Genomic DNA, 18,538 nt, shown 5'->3' with positions numbered 1-18,538 from the left:
GGGCTGCTTGATCTTTTTATACAAAGGAATTGCCCTGCCCTTATAGCTCTACAATGATGCACGCATCACTGCATCTCTACCAGCCCAACAACGTGTCGAGCATCGACCCTATCAGCTTGTAATTACATTTATCCGAACCCATGGGGCAATCAGTTCCTAAATCGGACCTATGACATGTGACCGAGCTGATTTTAGCACGGTGTAATTCCGCTACCTCGCGCAAAAAATAGGGTCTCTGGGTGCACGAATTTTTTTGTTGGAGCCGCCAAGCTGAGCCAATAGCGCGTGCAACATACAAAGCGGATCTGCAAACAATGCGCTGCAACATGCGTAGGCAGACAACGTCCAGATCTAAGCATAAATGCGATTTGATTAAAATTACTAAGTCGATTGATATACATACTACCGTCATGGAGCGTTTACGTATGCTACAACATCATTCACAAAAATCCTAGCCATTTTTTTCGCACGGACTTGTCACCATCTTCGCCTACTGCGGCTGCGTTTTCTGTCGTTGTAGCAGAACCGAAATTCAAATTGTCGCTCTCTGCGTCCTTAAATTCCATGATTTTTGAGCTTGATGAGTCAGGGGTACTAAAGCCTGAAGCCTTCGCTGGAGTCTTCGGGGGGGTGACATGCGTGGGTGGCGCAAAAGGAGGCCTATCAGGTGAACTCATCTTGGGTGGAGAAACCATGGCTTTAGACAAAGGGCTTTGACCTTGAGCAGTTGGACCAGACGGCATGTCCATGCGACCTTGCGGCATAGAAGAACCTGGCGGTCCCAGACTTGGTTGATTCACGCGTGCTGGAGGTGATCGTGGTGGCGGCGGTATTATTGCAGGCGGCTGGGGAGGACGCATTGAAGGCCCACTTCCCGGAGGCATCACACCGCGAGGGACGGGGGGGCGGTTTGGCTGTTGCGACGTCAGGAATGGCGGTGGTGACGTAGGTCGAGGCGGACGCGGACTAGCCCCTCCTAAGTGTGGTTGATTTGTACGTGCGGGTAGGGACACATTCATCATCTGGCCTGGTTTTGGTGGTGATGGACCATTACCTGACTGATGCATGGAGCTCTGAGAGGGCATTCTTGGCATACGAACAGCACTTGGTGAAAATGGACCAGTTGGTGGACGACCGAATGGTGACGAAGGTGAAGGTGGACGTCCAGGCTGCATCGCGGGGGGTGCAAACGAGTGCTGCTCCGGCATGGAGGGCGGACTGCCAGGCTTCACACCATGACCGTTCGCTCGTGGGGTTGCCCCATCTGAGCTGCTAGACACACCCGGTAAGAGGTGTGGATTTGGGCGACTCGGACCCGCCGGGCTTGGGAACGTCGGACTGAAGGGTCGCGGACCAGGACGAAGGCTTGGCTGCAGAGCAGCAGGGGGGCGAACACCGCTGGCAGCACTAGGATGCAGCTGGAGCATATTGTTGGCCTCCGGAGCATTGACATTTAGTGGCAAGCCCGAAAGAGTATCCGGCTGGGCATTTGGAGGCATACCTGGACGAGCACCGGGCTGAACATTTGGAGGCATACCTGGACGAGCACCGGGCTGGGCATTTGGAGGCATGCCTGGACGAAGGCCTGGCTGGGCATTTGGAGGCATGCCTGGACGAGCACCGGGCTGAACATTTGGAGGCATGCCTGGACGAGCGCCGGGCTGAACATTTGGAGGCATACCTGGACGAGCGCCGGGCTGGGCATTTGGAGGCATGCCTGGACGAAGGCCTGGCTGGGCATTTGGAGGCATGCCTGGACGAGCACCGGGCTGGGCATTTGGAGGCATGCCTGGACGAAGGCCTGGCTGGGCATTTGGAGGCATGCCTGGACGAGCACCGGGCTGGGCATTTGGAGGCATACCTGGACGAGCACCGGGCTGGGCATTTGGAGGCATACCTGGACGAGCTCCTGGCGGAAATGGACGGCTGGTCATCATGGTACCAGGCATGACAGGACGCACACCCGGGGGAGGTGGACGAGACGGCACTATGCCGCCAATCTGGGGTGACGCCGGAACCGGGTTCGATTCGGTTCTATCAGGCGCTCCAATCGCTGGTAAACGTCCTGGCACTAAGGCCATACTAGGCGACGGACGAACAACTGTACTGGGGGGCATAGCGGGCATCGGTGGCACACTTGGCTCGGCAGAACCCGTCGTCGGCTTAGGAGACGAGGGGCTCGTAGACTCCGAGTCTTTGGACCGTTCAACCAGTGAAAAATTCTTTTCGTCTGGCCTAGGACTCAAGGGAGCTGGTGTATCTGTCGGCTTGGCGATGGATGGTGAAGCTTCGTCTGATGGCTTCGGCACTTCTTGGTTTTTCTTGTCTTCAGAACCAGGCTTGTCAGAACCCTTGTTCATAATCTTTTTGCCGAGACCGAAGAACGAAAGGCCACCTGATTTTTCGCTCTTTTTGTTTTTGCTCTTCTCATTATTCACGTCCTTCGACTTTTCAGTCGCTTCTTGGGACATCTTGTCTGCAGCTTCAGGCTTCGATGAATCACCAAGTGTATGCTGTTTAGGCTCTCCCGGCAAACGAGGCGCCCCATCGGCACCAGCGGCGCTGGACGGTCCAGAAGGTCCAGGGGTCAAGGCAGGAGGCTGTCCTCTAGCCTGGCCCAGTGGCTTGGGCCCTGACAACACCATGGCACCAGTTTCTGGCTTGGGTGAAGGTGCACCTTCGCCCACACCAGCAGGATCCTTGTTTAGCCCTGTCTCTTTGTCAGCATCAGCGTCAGGCGCTGACTTTGGTGCCTCGTTACCGTCAGGAACTTTCTCTGTCGCCGAGAGTGGTTCCTCTCCTTCCGGCACTTCCAACCCTGCGACATTCTCAGCATCTTCACCTTCTGCTCCTTCGCTTGCTGCGCCCTTACGGATTTTGCCCATCTTTCCAAGGCGTAAAAGGCGGCTTTTGAAGCTTTTTGGATTAGCAGCCAATTGTGCATCAGCATCAGGCTCAGGCTCGGGTGGTGGTGGTGGTGGCGTTGGAGGCTTAGGAAAACCAGCACGTGGGCCAGCTGCAATCAAACTCATAGGCTTGCCACCTTCCTTCGGCGGTTGGGATGGTGAAAATGGTTTTTCGGAAGGCCGGCCCTGAGAACCCTTCTGACCAAAAAAGGATGGGCCCTGTGGTGATGTGGGTGTGGCCGTCTTGGGTTTCTCACGCTCTTCAATCGCAGCGACCAGAGCTTGCTGATGCAAATCACGCTGCATAGCTTGCGTTTCCTTCATGGTTTTGGGTGTAGGATAATTTGCTACACCCAAAGTACGCATTGTGCTGATCGGTGCAGCACTGGGAAAAGGGGCACTTAGCGGCTGCACAGGAATAGCCTGAGGAAGATTTTTAGCAGATGCTTCATCTGCAGCTATACCAACAGGCTTGGCAGTATAGCCCGACAACGTGTTAAGGCGACTACTGGCACGATTGTCGCCGTGCTCCACAGCACGCTGATACCATCCTTTCGCTTCTCCTAAGTCGCGTGGCGTGCCAATACCATTTTCGCAAAAGTATCCACAAGCGTACTCTGCTTTGGCCAGACCTTGTTCAGCTGCACGCTTGGCCCATAAGTACGCCTCCGTATCACTCTGTGGAAGAATACCTGGTACTCCCACAAGGTACCAGGACGTGAGTGCAAAACATGCCTCTTTATGGTTTTGCTGAGCTGCAATGTTGTACATGTGAATACTCAGTCCGCTATCTTGAGGACAGCCCATACGGCCATATTCATAGTTTACACCAAGCTTATAGGCGCTAGGAGCATAGCCCATCTCCACAGCTTGAGCGAGCAATTCACAACTGTACTCATTGTCCACAAAAAGTACATTGTAAATACCTTTTTCATGAAGTAGCGCCAGCTCGTGCAAGGCGTGCGGGAATTCGGGTGTGGCATTTTCAGCACTTCGCTTCAGCCACTTGACACCTTCTCGGGCAAGACGCTTCAGACCCAGTTCACCGTTCAGTTCGGCCGTTCCGAGACGATATTGAGCTCCTGGGTGCTTACGACTAGCGGCCATCTTGTAAAACTGTACAGCCTTCGCGGGATCGCGGCGACAGCCCCAGCCCTTTTCGTAACACGTGCCAGCACGATAAGCAGCATCAGGATGACCACGCTTGCCAGCCTGGACAAAGTACGAATAAGCAAGTCCTAGATCAGGTCGGCCTTTTGACATGCCGTAGCCGTTCATACAGCAGTCACCAGCGAGATATTGACTTTCGACGTGACCGCGGTCAGCAAGACGACGCAAGATACTCATGGCCTCTTTGGCAAGCTGCTCACTTTCAGCAGCAGGGTCCTGGCCGCGCGACAGCATTTGCTGCGAAAACTCCAACGAGCGACTTACATCTAGCATGAAGACAGCGAGCTCATAGCTCAGCATCGGATCGTTCGTCTTTTTTGCATTATCACGGTACATTTGAAGCGTCGCCTTGTGACTTAACAGCGACACAGTGTCTCCTGGTTGAAGATGACGATGATCCAGTAGTGGATCATCACTTTCAGGTGAAAGATTCTTGGACCGCTGTTCTTTCATGTCGCCGTCGTCCTGCTCGGAGTCAGGGTGCTTATTTTTACCGTTTTCTGGCTCCTTCAAAGCCAGGAGGTTGGGAATTTGAGGCTGAATGGCGGAGAGTCGCTCTGTGAATGGAAGAAGAGTAGGTGAGGAGACATTTTCGTTGGTTATGGCACTAGAGCTCTTGTTGTCCAAATCCTTTACATTTAATGGAGTCAGATCAGGGTGCACACGCCGGGGTTCTTCTTTCTCAGGTTCCTTGCCATTCGAGCGCGCCCGTGGCGCAGAAGGATGTGTCATAGGAACGGTGGAAGAGGGTGCAAATGAGTTCGGCGAACGAGCCCGAGAAGGGGGCGAAATTCCCTCCTTGGGTGGCGGACTAACTGATATAGCACCAGGACGTGCATTGGCTGCCATATCTGGACGAAGAAATGAGGGAGGGCCACGGCCTGCTACATTTGGCTGGAGCGGAGTATGGAGTTGATTGAAGGAGGTAGACGGCACCAGGCTTCCATTGCCAGTCCCGGGACGTATAGTGGGCATACCCGCAAAGGAGTGGGATGCCGGAAGGCGCGGTATATTTTGATCCATTCGCAAATTAGGTTGCGGCACGTTCGGTTGGACCATAGCCGGCGATGGGGGCTTCGTAGTAAGGGGTCGGACAAATTCTCTCGGCAAAGTGTGTGTCGGACTGATTGAGGGGGTGTCCGATGTCGTCACTAATGGTCTAGCCGTCGATTGCCGCCCATTAACAGGGCTCACAACTTGCGGGCCGTGTGCGGAATTCATAGGCGCACTTCAGACAATGTGCTACTGCAATGCCACAAGCGACAATGACGCAAACAAGCTAACGAACCTTGGAATTGACACCTGGCCGTATCTAATGTGTTCTGCACGATGCGCATTAAGCTGCGCTCAATCCATGGCATGTTTTTCACTTAGCCTGTAATCTTAGACGAAATTCACGTAATCATGCAGCATTGAACATAAGGACACAGGGGGACGCCTGTGCGCTGCAGCGGCATGAAGTGAAGCTTTTTATTGCCACGTGTATCACATAACATACGCGTCGGACTATTGATGGACTGGGATACAGCGTCAATATCGGCGGGACCACCGCGCTACGAATGGGAGTCAGACGACGAGGATGATGCTAGGGTTCTAGAGCATAAATCTTGCGACTTGAGAGTTTATTTGGAGGGAAACCCTGCTTGGATGCAGCGTGATCTTGTGGTGTTGCTTGGCGATGTAGGCACAGCTATCATGCTCGCTGCGCAGCGTGACTTTACTCAAACAGCTTGCGTTGCGTGTGATAAGCTTGGTCATCTTGCTAGCATACATATTCCCGAAGATATTGCAATGCCTTGTGTCGTGTTTATACCACTTCCAGATAACTTACCCAGGGCCATCCCCTCAGGCATTGCCCAGTGCGTCATTCAAAGGATGCAGCCCAGCTGTGTTACTATTGTACAGTCATATGTACCGGCTCTGTATTTAACTCGTGAATCATCCAATACCAATGCTGTGCACGAGTCTCTGCGATACTTGTGTAATGTACCTGCTGACCGACGCCCATCTGGCTGGCAAAGCCTAGATCGTTGGTCGAAACCTTGGGAAGCACCTAATATTTTCACTGGATGTGGTGCTGCATTTTTCATGATGGCAACGTACGCTAAAATTCCTGCTCAAATGCTATGTGTGCCAATAAAGCGCGCAGCGTCTCATGCAAACTATCAGCAGCTTAAGTACCCTATTATTCTCACGCATGGAAAAGAAAGTGTTCCTACAAGTGAACTGCGTCGACGGTTGGCGACCCTCATTGATGACGTGGATGAGCCTCATTTGGCCTGTATCTTGCCCCTGTTAGGCAACCGCCCAGAAGCTTGTCAAGGTCATTCATCTCTCTTAGCACATGCTTTGCTTGCTTCACTAGCTAAACGAGCTTCGTCTGAGTCCATAGGTGAAGGCGGCATGTATGTTTAGACCATTCGAACATCACACATGACTAAAAGAGAGCATTGATGCTGTGTGCTCGAGCGCTACTGGAAACAATATCGGTAGCTTTCTAACAGCTAGCTGACTACGACGTCGCCTCAATTCCCAGACGCTTGACCTTGAACTCCCCAAGAATACATACATGATCAGAGGGAAAATGTGCGTTCGGAAAGCCAACGACCCGAGACAAATAAGTGGAGTCCACTTCACCTAACAAACACGAAGCGGCCAAAGTATTGGACGTGTACCAGATGTAGTCAATATTACCTTGGAATCCAGGAGTCAGATTTGTGAATGGCATTTCCCCGATGTTACTGTATGCACTGCGCAATGCATAGTTGTGCTTCAGACCCTCTGACGTATATGTACCATACACATGGTCCATGAAATCTTCGTGGTTTCCGGGTGCAGAGCCTTTGTTCAAGAATTCATACACACCACTATCGGGTGTAGAATTAAAATCACCACACACCAGGGTAGGAATCTGCTGACCAGATGTATAATTCGGCGGCTTGAAGTTTTCGTGACACTTCACCTGCGAAGGCCTCTTCGCAAACTGGTTACCCAACATCTCTAATTGTTCCATAAGCATTGCAGCTTGCACAAGCTTTACATCACGAAATTCAGGGTTCCAATGCATGTGTGCATTAGCGACAATAATCTTGTAACCCGCTTTACGATGCTCTAACATGCCGATGCAAGCGACGTTATCCTTCGTCATCACGCGGTTAAAGATGTCCTGTGTTTTCTTGAAGTCCGGACGCTGCAGCGCAATCTGATTGAACTCGATGAGATGCTTATCCACCAGTTCGAAGGTGTCTGTTTTGAAAAAAGTCGCACACCCATCAACATGCTGTCGTTCGTCATCTCGCATAGTTCGCGCGCGAGACTTTGGCCAGTAAATACCTTCATACCCATGCTGATTCAGCTTTGGTTCGAAATAGTCGTAAAACTGACCCATTTCAACCTCTTGTAAACAGAAAAATTCTGCATTATAGCTGACAAGCTCTTGTAAAATACATTCTTTCCGGTAATCCCAAGCTAAAGCCCAACTTGGTGTATAGCCATACATTTGAGCCGTGGCATACTTTTCACACAAAATGTTGTAAGAAAGAACGGCAAAGGTGTAAGCTTCATCTTCTTCTGCACTCATAGGCGGTAAGTCCATGTCCAAAGAAATCCATTCTCGCTCCGGTGGTGGAACCGGGACAGGGCAAGAATCACGCAAGTATGCGACTAATGCTTGAGTACCCTCTTGCTTTATAATCTCGTAGAGGTTAGGTTGAAGGGGATTGCCCTCAATACCCAGCATTTCGAGCTGATAGAGTGTTCCAATTTCAGGCGGAAGAATCGTCAATTGGTTATCAAACAAAAATAAGGCACTTAGAGACGTTAGCATGCCAATTTCTGGAGGGATGGCTACCAGCTGATTCCCACTTGCGTCGAGCACAGACAAGTTACGAAGCTGCAGGATAGCTGGTGACAAAGTGGTAAGGTTGTTGTGGTTAATGAACAAAGATGTTAAAAAGGTATAGCGGAAAATGTCAACACCAATGTTCTTCAACTTCAGACCTCCCATGTCCATGATAGACCATGACTTATCAGAGTCTTTTGGATCCGCCTCCTGTGTGCGCATCGACGAAGATTTAGTGGGGGACATACTCAGTGAGCTATCAGCAGACTGAGCAGTGCTATCCGATCCTTTCATTGGAAATGATAGCCCATTAGCGACCACACCTGCTGGAAGCACAATGCCCTTTTTGGGGTCCTGTCCATGATTGGCAGAACTGCGCGCAGCCAATGCCGCGGCGCGCGCGTGGTGATGAGGAGCAAAAGACTGGCGCGATATCTCAGCGCACATCATTTGTTGAAGCCACTCTGGTGACGCATTAGCAATATTCGAACTAGAATTACTAGTGGTCGATGGCTGCGTCGGGGCAACAGGTGATACAGACGACCTCACAAAGGCAGCGGTGTGAGGTGAGCCCAGGTTTGTGTATGATGGAGATGACGGTGCAATGTTGGCGAGAACATTATGATGATTCATCGAATGAGGCAAAGACGACATGGGCGGCGTTCCGTAATGCGGCACAAAGTGGGATGCTTGCTGCGTTTGCGGCTGTTGAGGCTGCCTTGACATCCAACCCACACTTGCACCACTTCCGAAGCGCGTCGCTCCTAATGGTGCCATAGCTGGGCTATGACCGTATGCTGGTGCCGCGCTATTTCCAGTAGCTGAAGGAGCAACACCCATAGCGCTTACAGCGGAGGGCTGCGCGCGCGATGCAAATTGTCCTGACGGCATAGTCTGATGATGGTTTAGGTATACGTAAGGGTTCGCCCCAGCCGTCACAGCAGGGGGAGAAGGTGAGTACATATTCGCAGTGTAAGCACTAGTGAATGTAACACTAGAGGATCAGTAAAGAAGAACCGAACAGCAAAGTGATGTAAACACGAAGTGCATGATACCCTCACTCTGAGGGGAAAAAGCACTTCAAGCTTGTTTAATAAGTTCACCTCCTGCTTTTGTAGCAGTAATAGCGCTCACTTGCCAACCCGGCAATCTTATCGCGACCCAAACAAGTAGTGCGACAGGCGCGACGGATGGAGATCAGATGAACGCAGCAGTCGGCCGGTGAGATACGCCACCTGTCGAATTGCGTGCGGTCTACTGCCGCCTAACTGGCCCAACGGGCTGCCTCGCTTCTCAACGGGCACTCAATCCACGTGCATATTGAGTGATGTCGGCCGAGTGTGCTGTCATTGGAGCCACGTGTTGACTGACTTCGAGAGGGATTCTACCACCTTCGGTGGAGGGGGTCACATAGAAACTGGACGAATTGCACGAGTCTTAGCAGCAGAAGTGCGAAGAATCTGGTAGAAACGCAAGATGGCACTCTGCGCGCCTATATAAAACGCCGGTATATCATAGTATCACATAGTACCATCGCCACCGCTTGACTTACACAATGGCTGACAAGCAGGAGACTTTCGGCTTTGCCGCTGATATCAGTCAGTTGCTTGACTTGATTATCAACACATTCTACAGCAACAAGGAAATTTTCCTTCGAGAGCTGATCTCGAACGCTTCGGATGCCCTCGACAAGGTCCGCTACCAGGCCTTGACGGACTCCAGTGTCCTTGACAGTGAGAAGGATCTCTATATTCGCATTACTCCTGACAAGGAGAACAAGATCCTCTCCATTCGTGACACAGGTATTGGTATGACGAAGGCCGACCTCGTCAACAACATCGGTACCATCGCCAAGTCAGGCACGAAGGCCTTTATGGAGGCCCTCAGCTCGGGTGCCGACATTAGCATGATCGGTCAGTTCGGTGTCGGTTTCTACTCTGCCTACCTTGTTGCTGAGCGTGTCCAGATCATCACGAAGAACAACGATGACGAGCAGTACATCTGGGAGAGCTCTGCTGGTGGCACGTTCACCATTACTCAGGACACCAGTGGCTACTCGATTGGCCGTGGTACGGAACTGCGCCTGTTCATGAAGGATGACCAGCTCGAATACTTGGAGGAGAAGCGCATCAAAGAGATTGTCAAGAAGCACTCCGAGTTCATCTCGTACCCCATTCAACTTGTCGTGACTAAGGAGGTCGAAAAGGAGGTCGACGAGCCCGAGGCCGAAAAGGTTGAGGAGGATGACAAGAAGCCCAAGATTGAAGAGGTGGATGATGAGTCCGCTGACAAGAAGGAGAAGAAGAAGGTGAAAGAGACTGTAAAGGAAAACGAAGAGCTCAACACGACTAAGCCTATCTGGACGCGTGAGCCCAAGTCGATCTCGAATGAGGAGTATGCCTCGTTCTACAAGAGCTTGACTAACGACTGGGAGGACCACTTGGCTGTGAAGCATTTCTCAGTCGAAGGTCAGCTCGAGTTCAAAGCCCTTCTGTACATTCCCAAGCGTGCTCCCTTCGACATGTTCGAGTCTAAGAAGAAGCGCAACAACATCCGCCTCTACGTCCGTCGTGTGTTCATCACTGACGACTGCGAGGAGCTTATCCCAGAATACCTCAACTTTGTGAAGGGCGTTGTTGACTCCGAGGACTTGCCTCTCAACATTTCGCGTGAGACGCTCCAGCAGAACAAGATTCTCAAGGTCATTCGCAAGAACATTGTGAAGAAGACCCTTGAGATGATCTCGGAGCTTGCTGAGGACAAGGAAAACTTCGGCAAGTTCTACGATGCCTTTGGCAAGAACATTAAGCTTGGTATTCACGAGGATGCCACGAACCGTGCCAAGCTCGCTGAGTTTCTGCGCTTCCACTCGACCAAGAGTGGCGACGAAATGACGAGCCTTGCCGACTACATCACACGCATGCCTGAGATCCAGAAGAACATCTACTTCCTGACCGGTGAGAGTCTCACAGCTGTGAAGGACTCTCCGTTCCTGGAAGTGCTCAAGAAGAAGGGCTTTGAGGTTCTTCTCATGGTGGATCCGATTGACGAGTATGCTGTGACGCAACTGAAGGAGTTCGAGGGCAAGAAGCTTGTTTCGGTCTCGAAGGAAGGCCTGGAGCTCGAGGAGACCGAGGAGGAGAAGAAGCAGCGTGAGGAAGAAGCTACCAAGTTTGAAGGCCTCACCAAGTCGATCAAAGACATTCTTGGCGACAAGGTCGAGAAGGTGACCGTTTCTAACCGTATCGTCGGTTCGCCTTGTGTGCTTGTTACCGGTCAGTTTGGTTGGTCGGCCAACATGGAGCGTATCATGAAGGCGCAAGCCCTTCGTGACACGTCTATGTCGCAGTACATGGCTTCGAAGAAGACGATGGAGATTAACCCTCAGAACGCCATCATTAAGGAGCTTGCTGCGAAGGTGGCGAACGACAAGAACGACCCTACCGTGCGCGACCTGACGATGCTCTTGTACGAGAGCGCTCTCCTTACGTCGGGCTTCACGCTCGAGCAGCCTCAAGACTTCGCCAACCGTCTCTTCAAGCTCATTAGCCTCGGTCTTTCGATTGATGATGTGGATGCCCCCGCAGAGGCGTCCGAGGAGACCAAGGCGGATGAGCCTGCCGGCGAGTCGGCTATGGAGTCGATTGACTAAACACGTCACCACCTAATAGCTGTGAATGAGTTTATATGTCATTTAAAAGGTAGATAATATACAATGGGCATTTTGGAGATACAGATGAGGGGTTGGAGCGCATTGCGGAAGTGTGGTTTTGGTTGCGCTATGTGAAAGTATCATGCTTATATGGACATATCGTCATCATAATCCGGCTCAGGTAGCATTTCACCTCGCGACTCTCCAGTCGAAAGCTCGCGACGGATGTCAGGCTCGATACCTGGGTGTTTCTGTACACGTATCAAATCCAGGAGCGCGAGCTTTTGATCAGGCGTCAAATCGCGTTTGTACCGTTGAGCAAATACAAGCAGGCTTTGATGCCACAACACAGGCATACGTCGTTCACCGATAATTCCTTGGCGTGTGTGCGTAACTTCCACCCCTTTGGACTTGTCTGCAAACTGGAGAAAATGAAACACAAGACCGTCGATCACTTTGTATGGCAAAGCGTATTTTTTGTCAAGCAGAATACGGATGAATAGCGATGTCGGACCAGTGTACTCCATCTCTGCAAGTCGAAGCAAAGCTGCAGCTGAATGGAGTACGGGGATGGAAACTTTCGAAAGCACAGAACCAATGATGGCCGCCTCTTTTAATGTCACGCCACCGCCATCACAAAGTGGGAACAAGATGCCTTTGAAGAAAGCGGCAGGCTTGTACAGCGATTTTTTTATGGCTTCATACGTGTGGTAACTAACCTTCTTGTTTTCGTGAATCTCATCTCGGATCTTGTCCAAGAAAATCAGTCGGTAAAACCTCTCACATTGGGCTGGCTTAAAGTTGGACACGAAGATGCGCGTGGCAGCTAATGTGGCATGAGGTGTCCAGGTCTCAGGACGCGTAATGTACAACACATCTTCCCATGCTGGCAAGGAAGGAATGATCTTAAAAGCTTTAGGTAGAGGACCTGACTTATACCTCGACAGGAGGTCTCCAACCTTGGTGTATACTTCGATAATCTTTGGATTGATGCCAGGGGGCAACAGACGCGAGTCGTCTTCTGTCAAATATTGCGCTGTTTCACCACTACTAGCTTCAGAAGCTTCAATTTTGGCCATAATTAAATCAGCCAAGGTCTTTGTACGCGGACGACCTGCATCCTCATCAGCCAAAGCCTGTTCTTCTTCTTCATCATGCCGCTCCAAAAGTGCTTGATCTTCTGGGAGGATGTCTAGCTGCTCATAGTCGGGGTCATTAAATTCTTCGCCGTCAGCGTCACTAGCAAGCGATACATTTTCATCATCGTCTTCGTCATCTTCATCCTCCAATTCCTCCATATCACGGAAGGATGCCTCCAAAGGTCTGACTGCGGATGGCGTTTCATCGTCGTCATCTGCTTCCAACTCAGCCTCTTCGCGCTCAATCTCTTCTTGTTGTTGACGAGCGAGTCTCAAAATGTTGCGACTGAGCTTCGGATCAACAAAGGATGTGCCAGTGCGACTTCCTGTGATTTTCAGAGAGGAACCCGGCGCTGAGTTGTCTTCACCTTCATCGTGTTCCAACTTGCTCTTCTTATGGCGCTGAGTCGGTGCTCGAACGCGACCGAAACGAGATACAATTTCATCTTCACGAATTTCCTGTCCAAGAGGACGGTGCTGTGCTGTAGCACGAGCGCCCCGCCGCTGCGAAGATGGCGCTTTGGGCATGAGGAATCGTTCGCACAGTTGGAGGCCAAGTGCGCTCTTGCAGAAAAAAAATTGCTGCACGGCGCGACCAGACTGGATTTATTTTTTTTTGCTTACTGCATCATTATCGTATCGCGGCATGATTGCATAGGGCCTGATGCTACATACACTAGTCATCCTCATCATACTCTGTGCCAGATGAGTCCAACATATACTCGTCATCTTCAGGAGCGGGATGATCAATGTGAATAGATTCGTTGTCGTCTTCACTTTCACTTTCTTCGTCTAAGAATGAATCAAGGTCTTTATACCGTGCATTGGCAGTCGAAGATGTGGCTCCTGAGGGAACTGAGGGGGTGCTTGGTCGGAGAACAACAAATTCAGGAGAAGTTTGATTTTTTGAAAACATGTCGCTGCTAATTGAACGTTGGTTTTCCATCCATGTGTCTTGCTGCTGAATCGAGTTGGTATCAGGCGCGCGAACAATGGCAGGCAGTAGGGTGTGAGGATTCGACCAGTCTGGGAGCTGAGAGGCATGAGACCCGCGTAACTGTATCGTGGGAAAAATGTCATTTGAAAGAGCGAAATCTTCATCCGATTGAATTTTGTCATGCGCCCCCAAAATATGCTGCACTTGTGTCCGGCGCAATCGAACGCCGGGTAGACGCAAGAGATCGAGTTTCTGATGGGACGCGAGATAAGCACGAATGTCCTCGGTTGGAGCAGCCTCTAGTTCCTCGTCTGTATCCGACAGTCCGCGAGTCAGTCCACTGTAGAAACGAGCACGAAGACGAACATCGGCATTCAGACTTTGTGAGGCCCGGTGCAGAATTTCATAGTGTAGAACCGTGATGGCCATGCGAATATGGGCGTCAGAAACTGAAGAAAGATGCGCGTAGGCCTTAGCTGATAGTGTAAGGGCTTGACATTGGACTTGGATGTGTTCCTTTTGCCAGTGAGCCACGAGACATCGAAGTATATCGGGAACAAGCAGCACGAGCAAACTCGTACCTGTGACCTTCAATTCCGCATATTGTCCGAGCATCCAAAGCACAGACGCGCGAGATGCTGGGTCCGTGAGGATGCGGATTTTTGGTGCATCTAGACTGCGTCCCCTTCTGGCCAAGGGTACAAAGAGGCGCAAGCAAAAACGAGTCACAATCGTAGCGGCCATAGACGGTGAGCTGACGCGTACAAGGGCTTTTATAATCTGAATGGCACGGCTCAAGACGAGCGTTGGTATCGCGGCCTCCTGGGCCAAATCCATTAGAAGCTGCAAGCACAGTTCGCTTACTTCTCCGTGTCGACGTGCCAATATGCCGAGTGCTGTAACACTGTCCAGAGCCAAGGGTATCGAAGGCGCATGCGCATACGCACCAAGCTCGTTAGCGAGTACGGATGCATGGGACGACGGCGAGACACAAACTAATACTCGAAGCTTGGAACGTGCGAGATAGGCTGGATCGGACGCACGTACATAGAAAGAAGACATGACCGGTACCATATCCACCTTTTTCGCTTTTGCAAGTGCAAGTGCACTCCTTGTGGCCAAGTATGCCACATCAGGGGACGCCCGAAGCAGGCGTAAAAGAGCAGGAAACACCATTGGAACGCTTTCAGGGAGAAGTGCATCATAGGCATGTACGACAGCCATTACCACAGCAGGATTCATACTAGCTGCAAGCGTGGACAGCGACGTAAGCAAGAGCTCCAGATCCGCATCTACATGCTCGTCGGACGGCTTGGAGATGTTGGTCCTTGCATAGCGAGTAAGTACATGAATGCACAAAGGCTGTGACCACTCATCCATATCACCGAGTGCAAGGCAGAGCTTTCGATAGTGACGATGCAACAAGTCCCAACGGTCATGGCATATATCCTTAAACACGGACATGGCAGCACCTAGAACCGATGGTGAACGATCCTGTAACAATACTTGAAAAGAACCCACAATGCGATTATAGTACTCCTCGTCCAGATCGTAGCATTTCGTCAAAGCAAACGCAGCAATACGTCGAACATACGGGTGTGGGTCGCGTACCGCTTTGCTCACCGCCAGCATGACAATTTCCGACACAGTATCAATTTGAATGCCACTAAGAGTTCGAAGTGCCATGCCCCGTATCAGCGGATTAGGGTCTGTCAAGTCACGCTGAAAACTGTTGATGGATAGAAGCGCTAAATCTGGATGCAGCGGTGCGTACCGCAATACAACAAGATATACCAATTTCCGCACTTCAAGAGACGTGGTAGAAGATAGTTTGAACACAGATGCAAGATATGGCGTCGCGTCTCGGCCTTTAGAAATCATAGCCACGACACTCTTCATGCCATCCAAACGATCCACATCCTGTGTACTTTCTAGCTTCGTTCTTACCTGCACCAGCTTATCATCACGAATATCCAGGTACTTCCCTGATCCCGAGCCGCCTATTGCACCTTTTACAGCATGTAGCGCATCCTCGCCGCGCTCGGAAAAGTATGTCCATGCTCGCGACGACGTCAACGTCGATAACGACATGGATGGAATGAGAAATGAAGGTGTGTACTCTGGACAAGGTCTTGGCACGCTCCACTTGCGCCGAATGACTCCCCACCTTTCCACATCATGCCGATTCAAGCATCAGAGAGCCCCGTTGTACCTCGTGTCCTCACGATCGCCGGAAGTGATCCTAGTGGTGGTGCAGGCATTCAAGCAGATCTGAAAACCTTTCTAGCGCTCCACACGTATGGATTGTCAGTGATCACATCTCTCACGGCCCAAAATACGATGGGTGTCACGAGCATTCACACGCCTCCGGCCGCCTTTGTCAAGCAGCAGTTTGACACCGTGACAGAAGACATAGATATTAATGCGATCAAGATCGGTATGCTCTCGAACGCTTCGGTGGTGTCGCAAGTGGCAGAATTACTCAAGGAATGGCGTCAGGCGAACAGCGGCCCCGTGGTGCTCGACACGGTCATGGTGGCTACGTCCGGTGCCTTGCTCTTAGAGCATGATGCAGTGCGTGTGATCAAAGAAGAACTGTTAAAGTATGCTAGTATTATCACGCCGAACATATCCGAGGCCGTCCATTTGTTGAAAGAGACGCAGTTTGCCTCGGTGGTCCCGACGTCCTCACCTACTCTATCGGATCTGCAGAGCATGGCTAAGGCACTTGGCGAATTGGGTGCGAAGAATGTACTTGTCAAGGGTGGACATGCAGCTATGCCATTGAGTTCAATACGCTCGGAATTACTCGCAAAGGGCGTTGATGTGTTCGATGAAGCTCTCGACTCTGAAGTGCAGGCGTATGACCGTGAGCGGAATGCGAGTATTCTGCTTCGTTCTGAGTGTAATACAACACTCTCGAAACTTGCATTTGCTCTGAATGCATCTGTCTACTCCTTGAATGGTGCCGACATTTGCTTTACTCGTAGTGCCAGCGATTTGATGTGTCTGCACGCTCCCTGTGACTCGTACACGGCCGATGTGCTGTATGAAACGGAGCGCGGCCATTTTACGATTTTTATCAAGCCGACCATTCCAACAACAGCGACTCATGGAACGGGCTGCACGCTTTCATCCGCGATTGCTGCCATGTGTGCCCACGGCTATCCTATTCGATTGGCCGTTGCGTATGCGCTACAATTTATGCAGAGAGTCTTGGCATCTGGTCTAGACAAAGTGGGACACGGACATGGGCCATTGAACCATGATGCGAATCTCATGTCGCGTGGCGTAGCTCTTCGAACCCCATCAAATCCTGCACCCCTCACGACGATGCTCGCTTCTCGCTCATGGAAGGCGTGGCGCTCGTATACTCGGCATCCGTTTGTACAACAGCTGGGCCAGGCAACCTTGCCAAAAGAGTCATTATGCTGGTTTATGCTGCAGGATTATGCCTACCTGAAACAATACGCGCGCGCCTTGTCCAAGGCTGTAGCCCACCCCGCTTCCAATTTGGAAGATATGAAATCATGTGCTGCCATGTCCAAAGCGGTACTAGAGGAGATGCAGCTCCATGTACGTGTATGTGAGAGGCTGGGTATTTCCTCCAAGGACATGGAGTCCACCATGGAGAGTCGTGCTACAGTGGCATACACGCGCTTCTTCTTGGATGTGGCAGATGAGGGACTCTTGCCTCTTATGATCTCTCTTGCCTCCTGTGCCGTGGGATATGCAGAGGTAGGTTTGTGGCTCGAGAAAGAACGGGATACAGGCAGGATGCACCCCAGCAGCGTCTACAATGAATGGGTCTCTGAGTACGCAGGCGATGCCTACCAAAACTCCATTGCCAACTACGTGGAGTTGGTAGAAGACTATGCACAGCGAATCGCGGTATCGGAGTCACAAGCGGCGCGTCTCCAACAGGTGTGGGATGCTGCCACTCGTTTCGAAATCGGCATGTGGGACGAAGCCCTTAGTGTAGGTTCCCAGGCTTGATTTATTCGTCATCGTATGTGAATTTGATAGAATGAGAACCCTGGTCTATGACACCACCACGATAACTGCCGCGCTTTTTCTTGTTTTTCTCCTTCGTGAAGGATTTGCCGCGCGTCACAATCAAGTCCGCGTTTGCCCGTGCGCCCCAATCACCCGCACCAGACTTGGCATCGTAGCTCATATCTCTCAGTCGATCATCTTGAAATTCGACCTTGTCGGACCTTACGCGCTGAAATCGCTCGCCTTGTTTCGGACCCTTGCTCTTCTTGGGAGGCGAAGGAGTCTCGTCCATATTCACGCCTTGAGGACGCTCCGCGTCAGACGCACCAGGTTCTTGTACGGGTGGATTTGCCACAGGCTCTTTCTCTTCTTTTTCAATTTGGTCTTTTGGCTGTTTTTCCTTGGACTTCTTCTTCTTGGACGCGGATTCTTGATCATGAGACGCCTTTGGCACCTTGCGCTTTTTCACGCGCTCCTCCTCAACATGCATATCTTCAGAAAAGGACTTGTAGATGTCAGAGCCCTTGACCTGAAGAGCAGAATGGACTGTGCTCACAAGTGCATTGGAACGCGCTTCAGCGTTCTGGGTTTGCTCTTCCAAGGATAGATTGGGGAACTTGGCAGCCAACTTTGCCGCAAGCTTGGGCACATGAGTATGCAGGAAAGCATGCACCAATGTCACCGTTTCTTTTGAATTAATTATGCCATGACGTACCTGCGGAGAGGGAAACAGAGCTGCTAGCTTCAGGAGCGTGCGAGTGTGTCATCTGGTGCAGGAGAGGAAAAAAGGTCGGATTTCTAAAAATTTCATCAATCACCTCCACTTTTCACACATGTCGAGCCAACCGGCGCTGGTTTGGCGCTGAGGTCACGGCGCTTGACCGTGCGCCTTTTTCT

General features: G+C 51.2%; 8 protein-coding genes across 8 annotated transcripts; 3 read left to right on the top strand and 5 right to left on the bottom strand.

Annotated features, from left to right (window-relative positions):
- Positions 1-440: 440 nt before the first annotated feature.
- Positions 441-5,297, bottom strand: MRET_4031 (chitin synthase; the record flags this gene model as incomplete). The annotated part of the gene is made up of 1 exon (XM_027630658.1): positions 441-5,297. The coding sequence occupies one exon, from the start codon at positions 5,295-5,297 to the stop codon at positions 441-443; it is 4,857 nt and encodes a 1,618-aa protein (XP_027486316.1).
- A 291-nt stretch (positions 5,298-5,588) lies between these two features.
- MRET_4030 (uncharacterized protein) lies at positions 5,589-6,491 on the top strand (the record flags this gene model as incomplete). The annotated part of the gene is made up of 1 exon (XM_027630657.1): positions 5,589-6,491. The coding sequence occupies one exon, from the start codon at positions 5,589-5,591 to the stop codon at positions 6,489-6,491; it is 903 nt and encodes a 300-aa protein (XP_027486429.1).
- A 97-nt stretch (positions 6,492-6,588) lies between these two features.
- Positions 6,589-8,880, bottom strand: MRET_4029 (CCR4-NOT transcription complex subunit 6; the record flags this gene model as incomplete). The annotated part of the gene is made up of 1 exon (XM_027630656.1): positions 6,589-8,880. One exon carries the CDS (start codon positions 8,878-8,880, stop codon positions 6,589-6,591), a length of 2,292 nt encoding a protein of 763 aa, XP_027486282.1.
- A 592-nt stretch (positions 8,881-9,472) lies between these two features.
- MRET_4028 (molecular chaperone HtpG) lies at positions 9,473-11,569 on the top strand (the record flags this gene model as incomplete). The annotated part of the gene is made up of 1 exon (XM_027630655.1): positions 9,473-11,569. The coding sequence occupies one exon, from the start codon at positions 9,473-9,475 to the stop codon at positions 11,567-11,569; it is 2,097 nt and encodes a 698-aa protein (XP_027486255.1).
- Positions 11,570-11,715: 146 nt separating this feature from the next.
- Positions 11,716-13,236, bottom strand: MRET_4027 (essential nuclear protein 1; the record flags this gene model as incomplete). The annotated part of the gene is made up of 1 exon (XM_027630654.1): positions 11,716-13,236. One exon carries the CDS (start codon positions 13,234-13,236, stop codon positions 11,716-11,718), a length of 1,521 nt encoding a protein of 506 aa, XP_027486280.1.
- A 148-nt stretch (positions 13,237-13,384) lies between these two features.
- Positions 13,385-15,736, bottom strand: MRET_4026 (AP-3 complex subunit beta; the record flags this gene model as incomplete). Its single annotated transcript, XM_027630653.1, has 1 exon — positions 13,385-15,736. The coding sequence occupies one exon, from the start codon at positions 15,734-15,736 to the stop codon at positions 13,385-13,387; it is 2,352 nt and encodes a 783-aa protein (XP_027486243.1).
- An 87-nt stretch (positions 15,737-15,823) lies between these two features.
- On the top strand, positions 15,824-17,641 carry MRET_4025 (hydroxymethylpyrimidine/phosphomethylpyrimidine kinase/thiaminase; the record flags this gene model as incomplete). Its single annotated transcript, XM_027630652.1, has 1 exon — positions 15,824-17,641. The coding sequence occupies one exon, from the start codon at positions 15,824-15,826 to the stop codon at positions 17,639-17,641; it is 1,818 nt and encodes a 605-aa protein (XP_027486242.1).
- Position 17,642: 1 nt separating this feature from the next.
- MRET_4024 (uncharacterized protein) lies at positions 17,643-18,408 on the bottom strand (the record flags this gene model as incomplete). Its single annotated transcript, XM_027630651.1, has 2 exons — positions 17,643-18,328; positions 18,357-18,408. 2 exons carry the CDS (start codon positions 18,406-18,408, stop codon positions 17,643-17,645), a joined length of 738 nt encoding a protein of 245 aa, XP_027486281.1.
- Positions 18,409-18,538: the final 130 nt, after the last annotated feature.

Source organism: Malassezia restricta, chromosome VII, assembly GCF_003290485.1.
Source record: "Malassezia restricta chromosome VII, complete sequence".
NCBI classification, from domain to species: domain Eukaryota; kingdom Fungi; phylum Basidiomycota; class Malasseziomycetes; order Malasseziales; family Malasseziaceae; genus Malassezia; species Malassezia restricta.
Note: the sequence above shows the minus strand (reverse complement) of the source record. Positions and strands in the feature narration are given on the sequence as shown.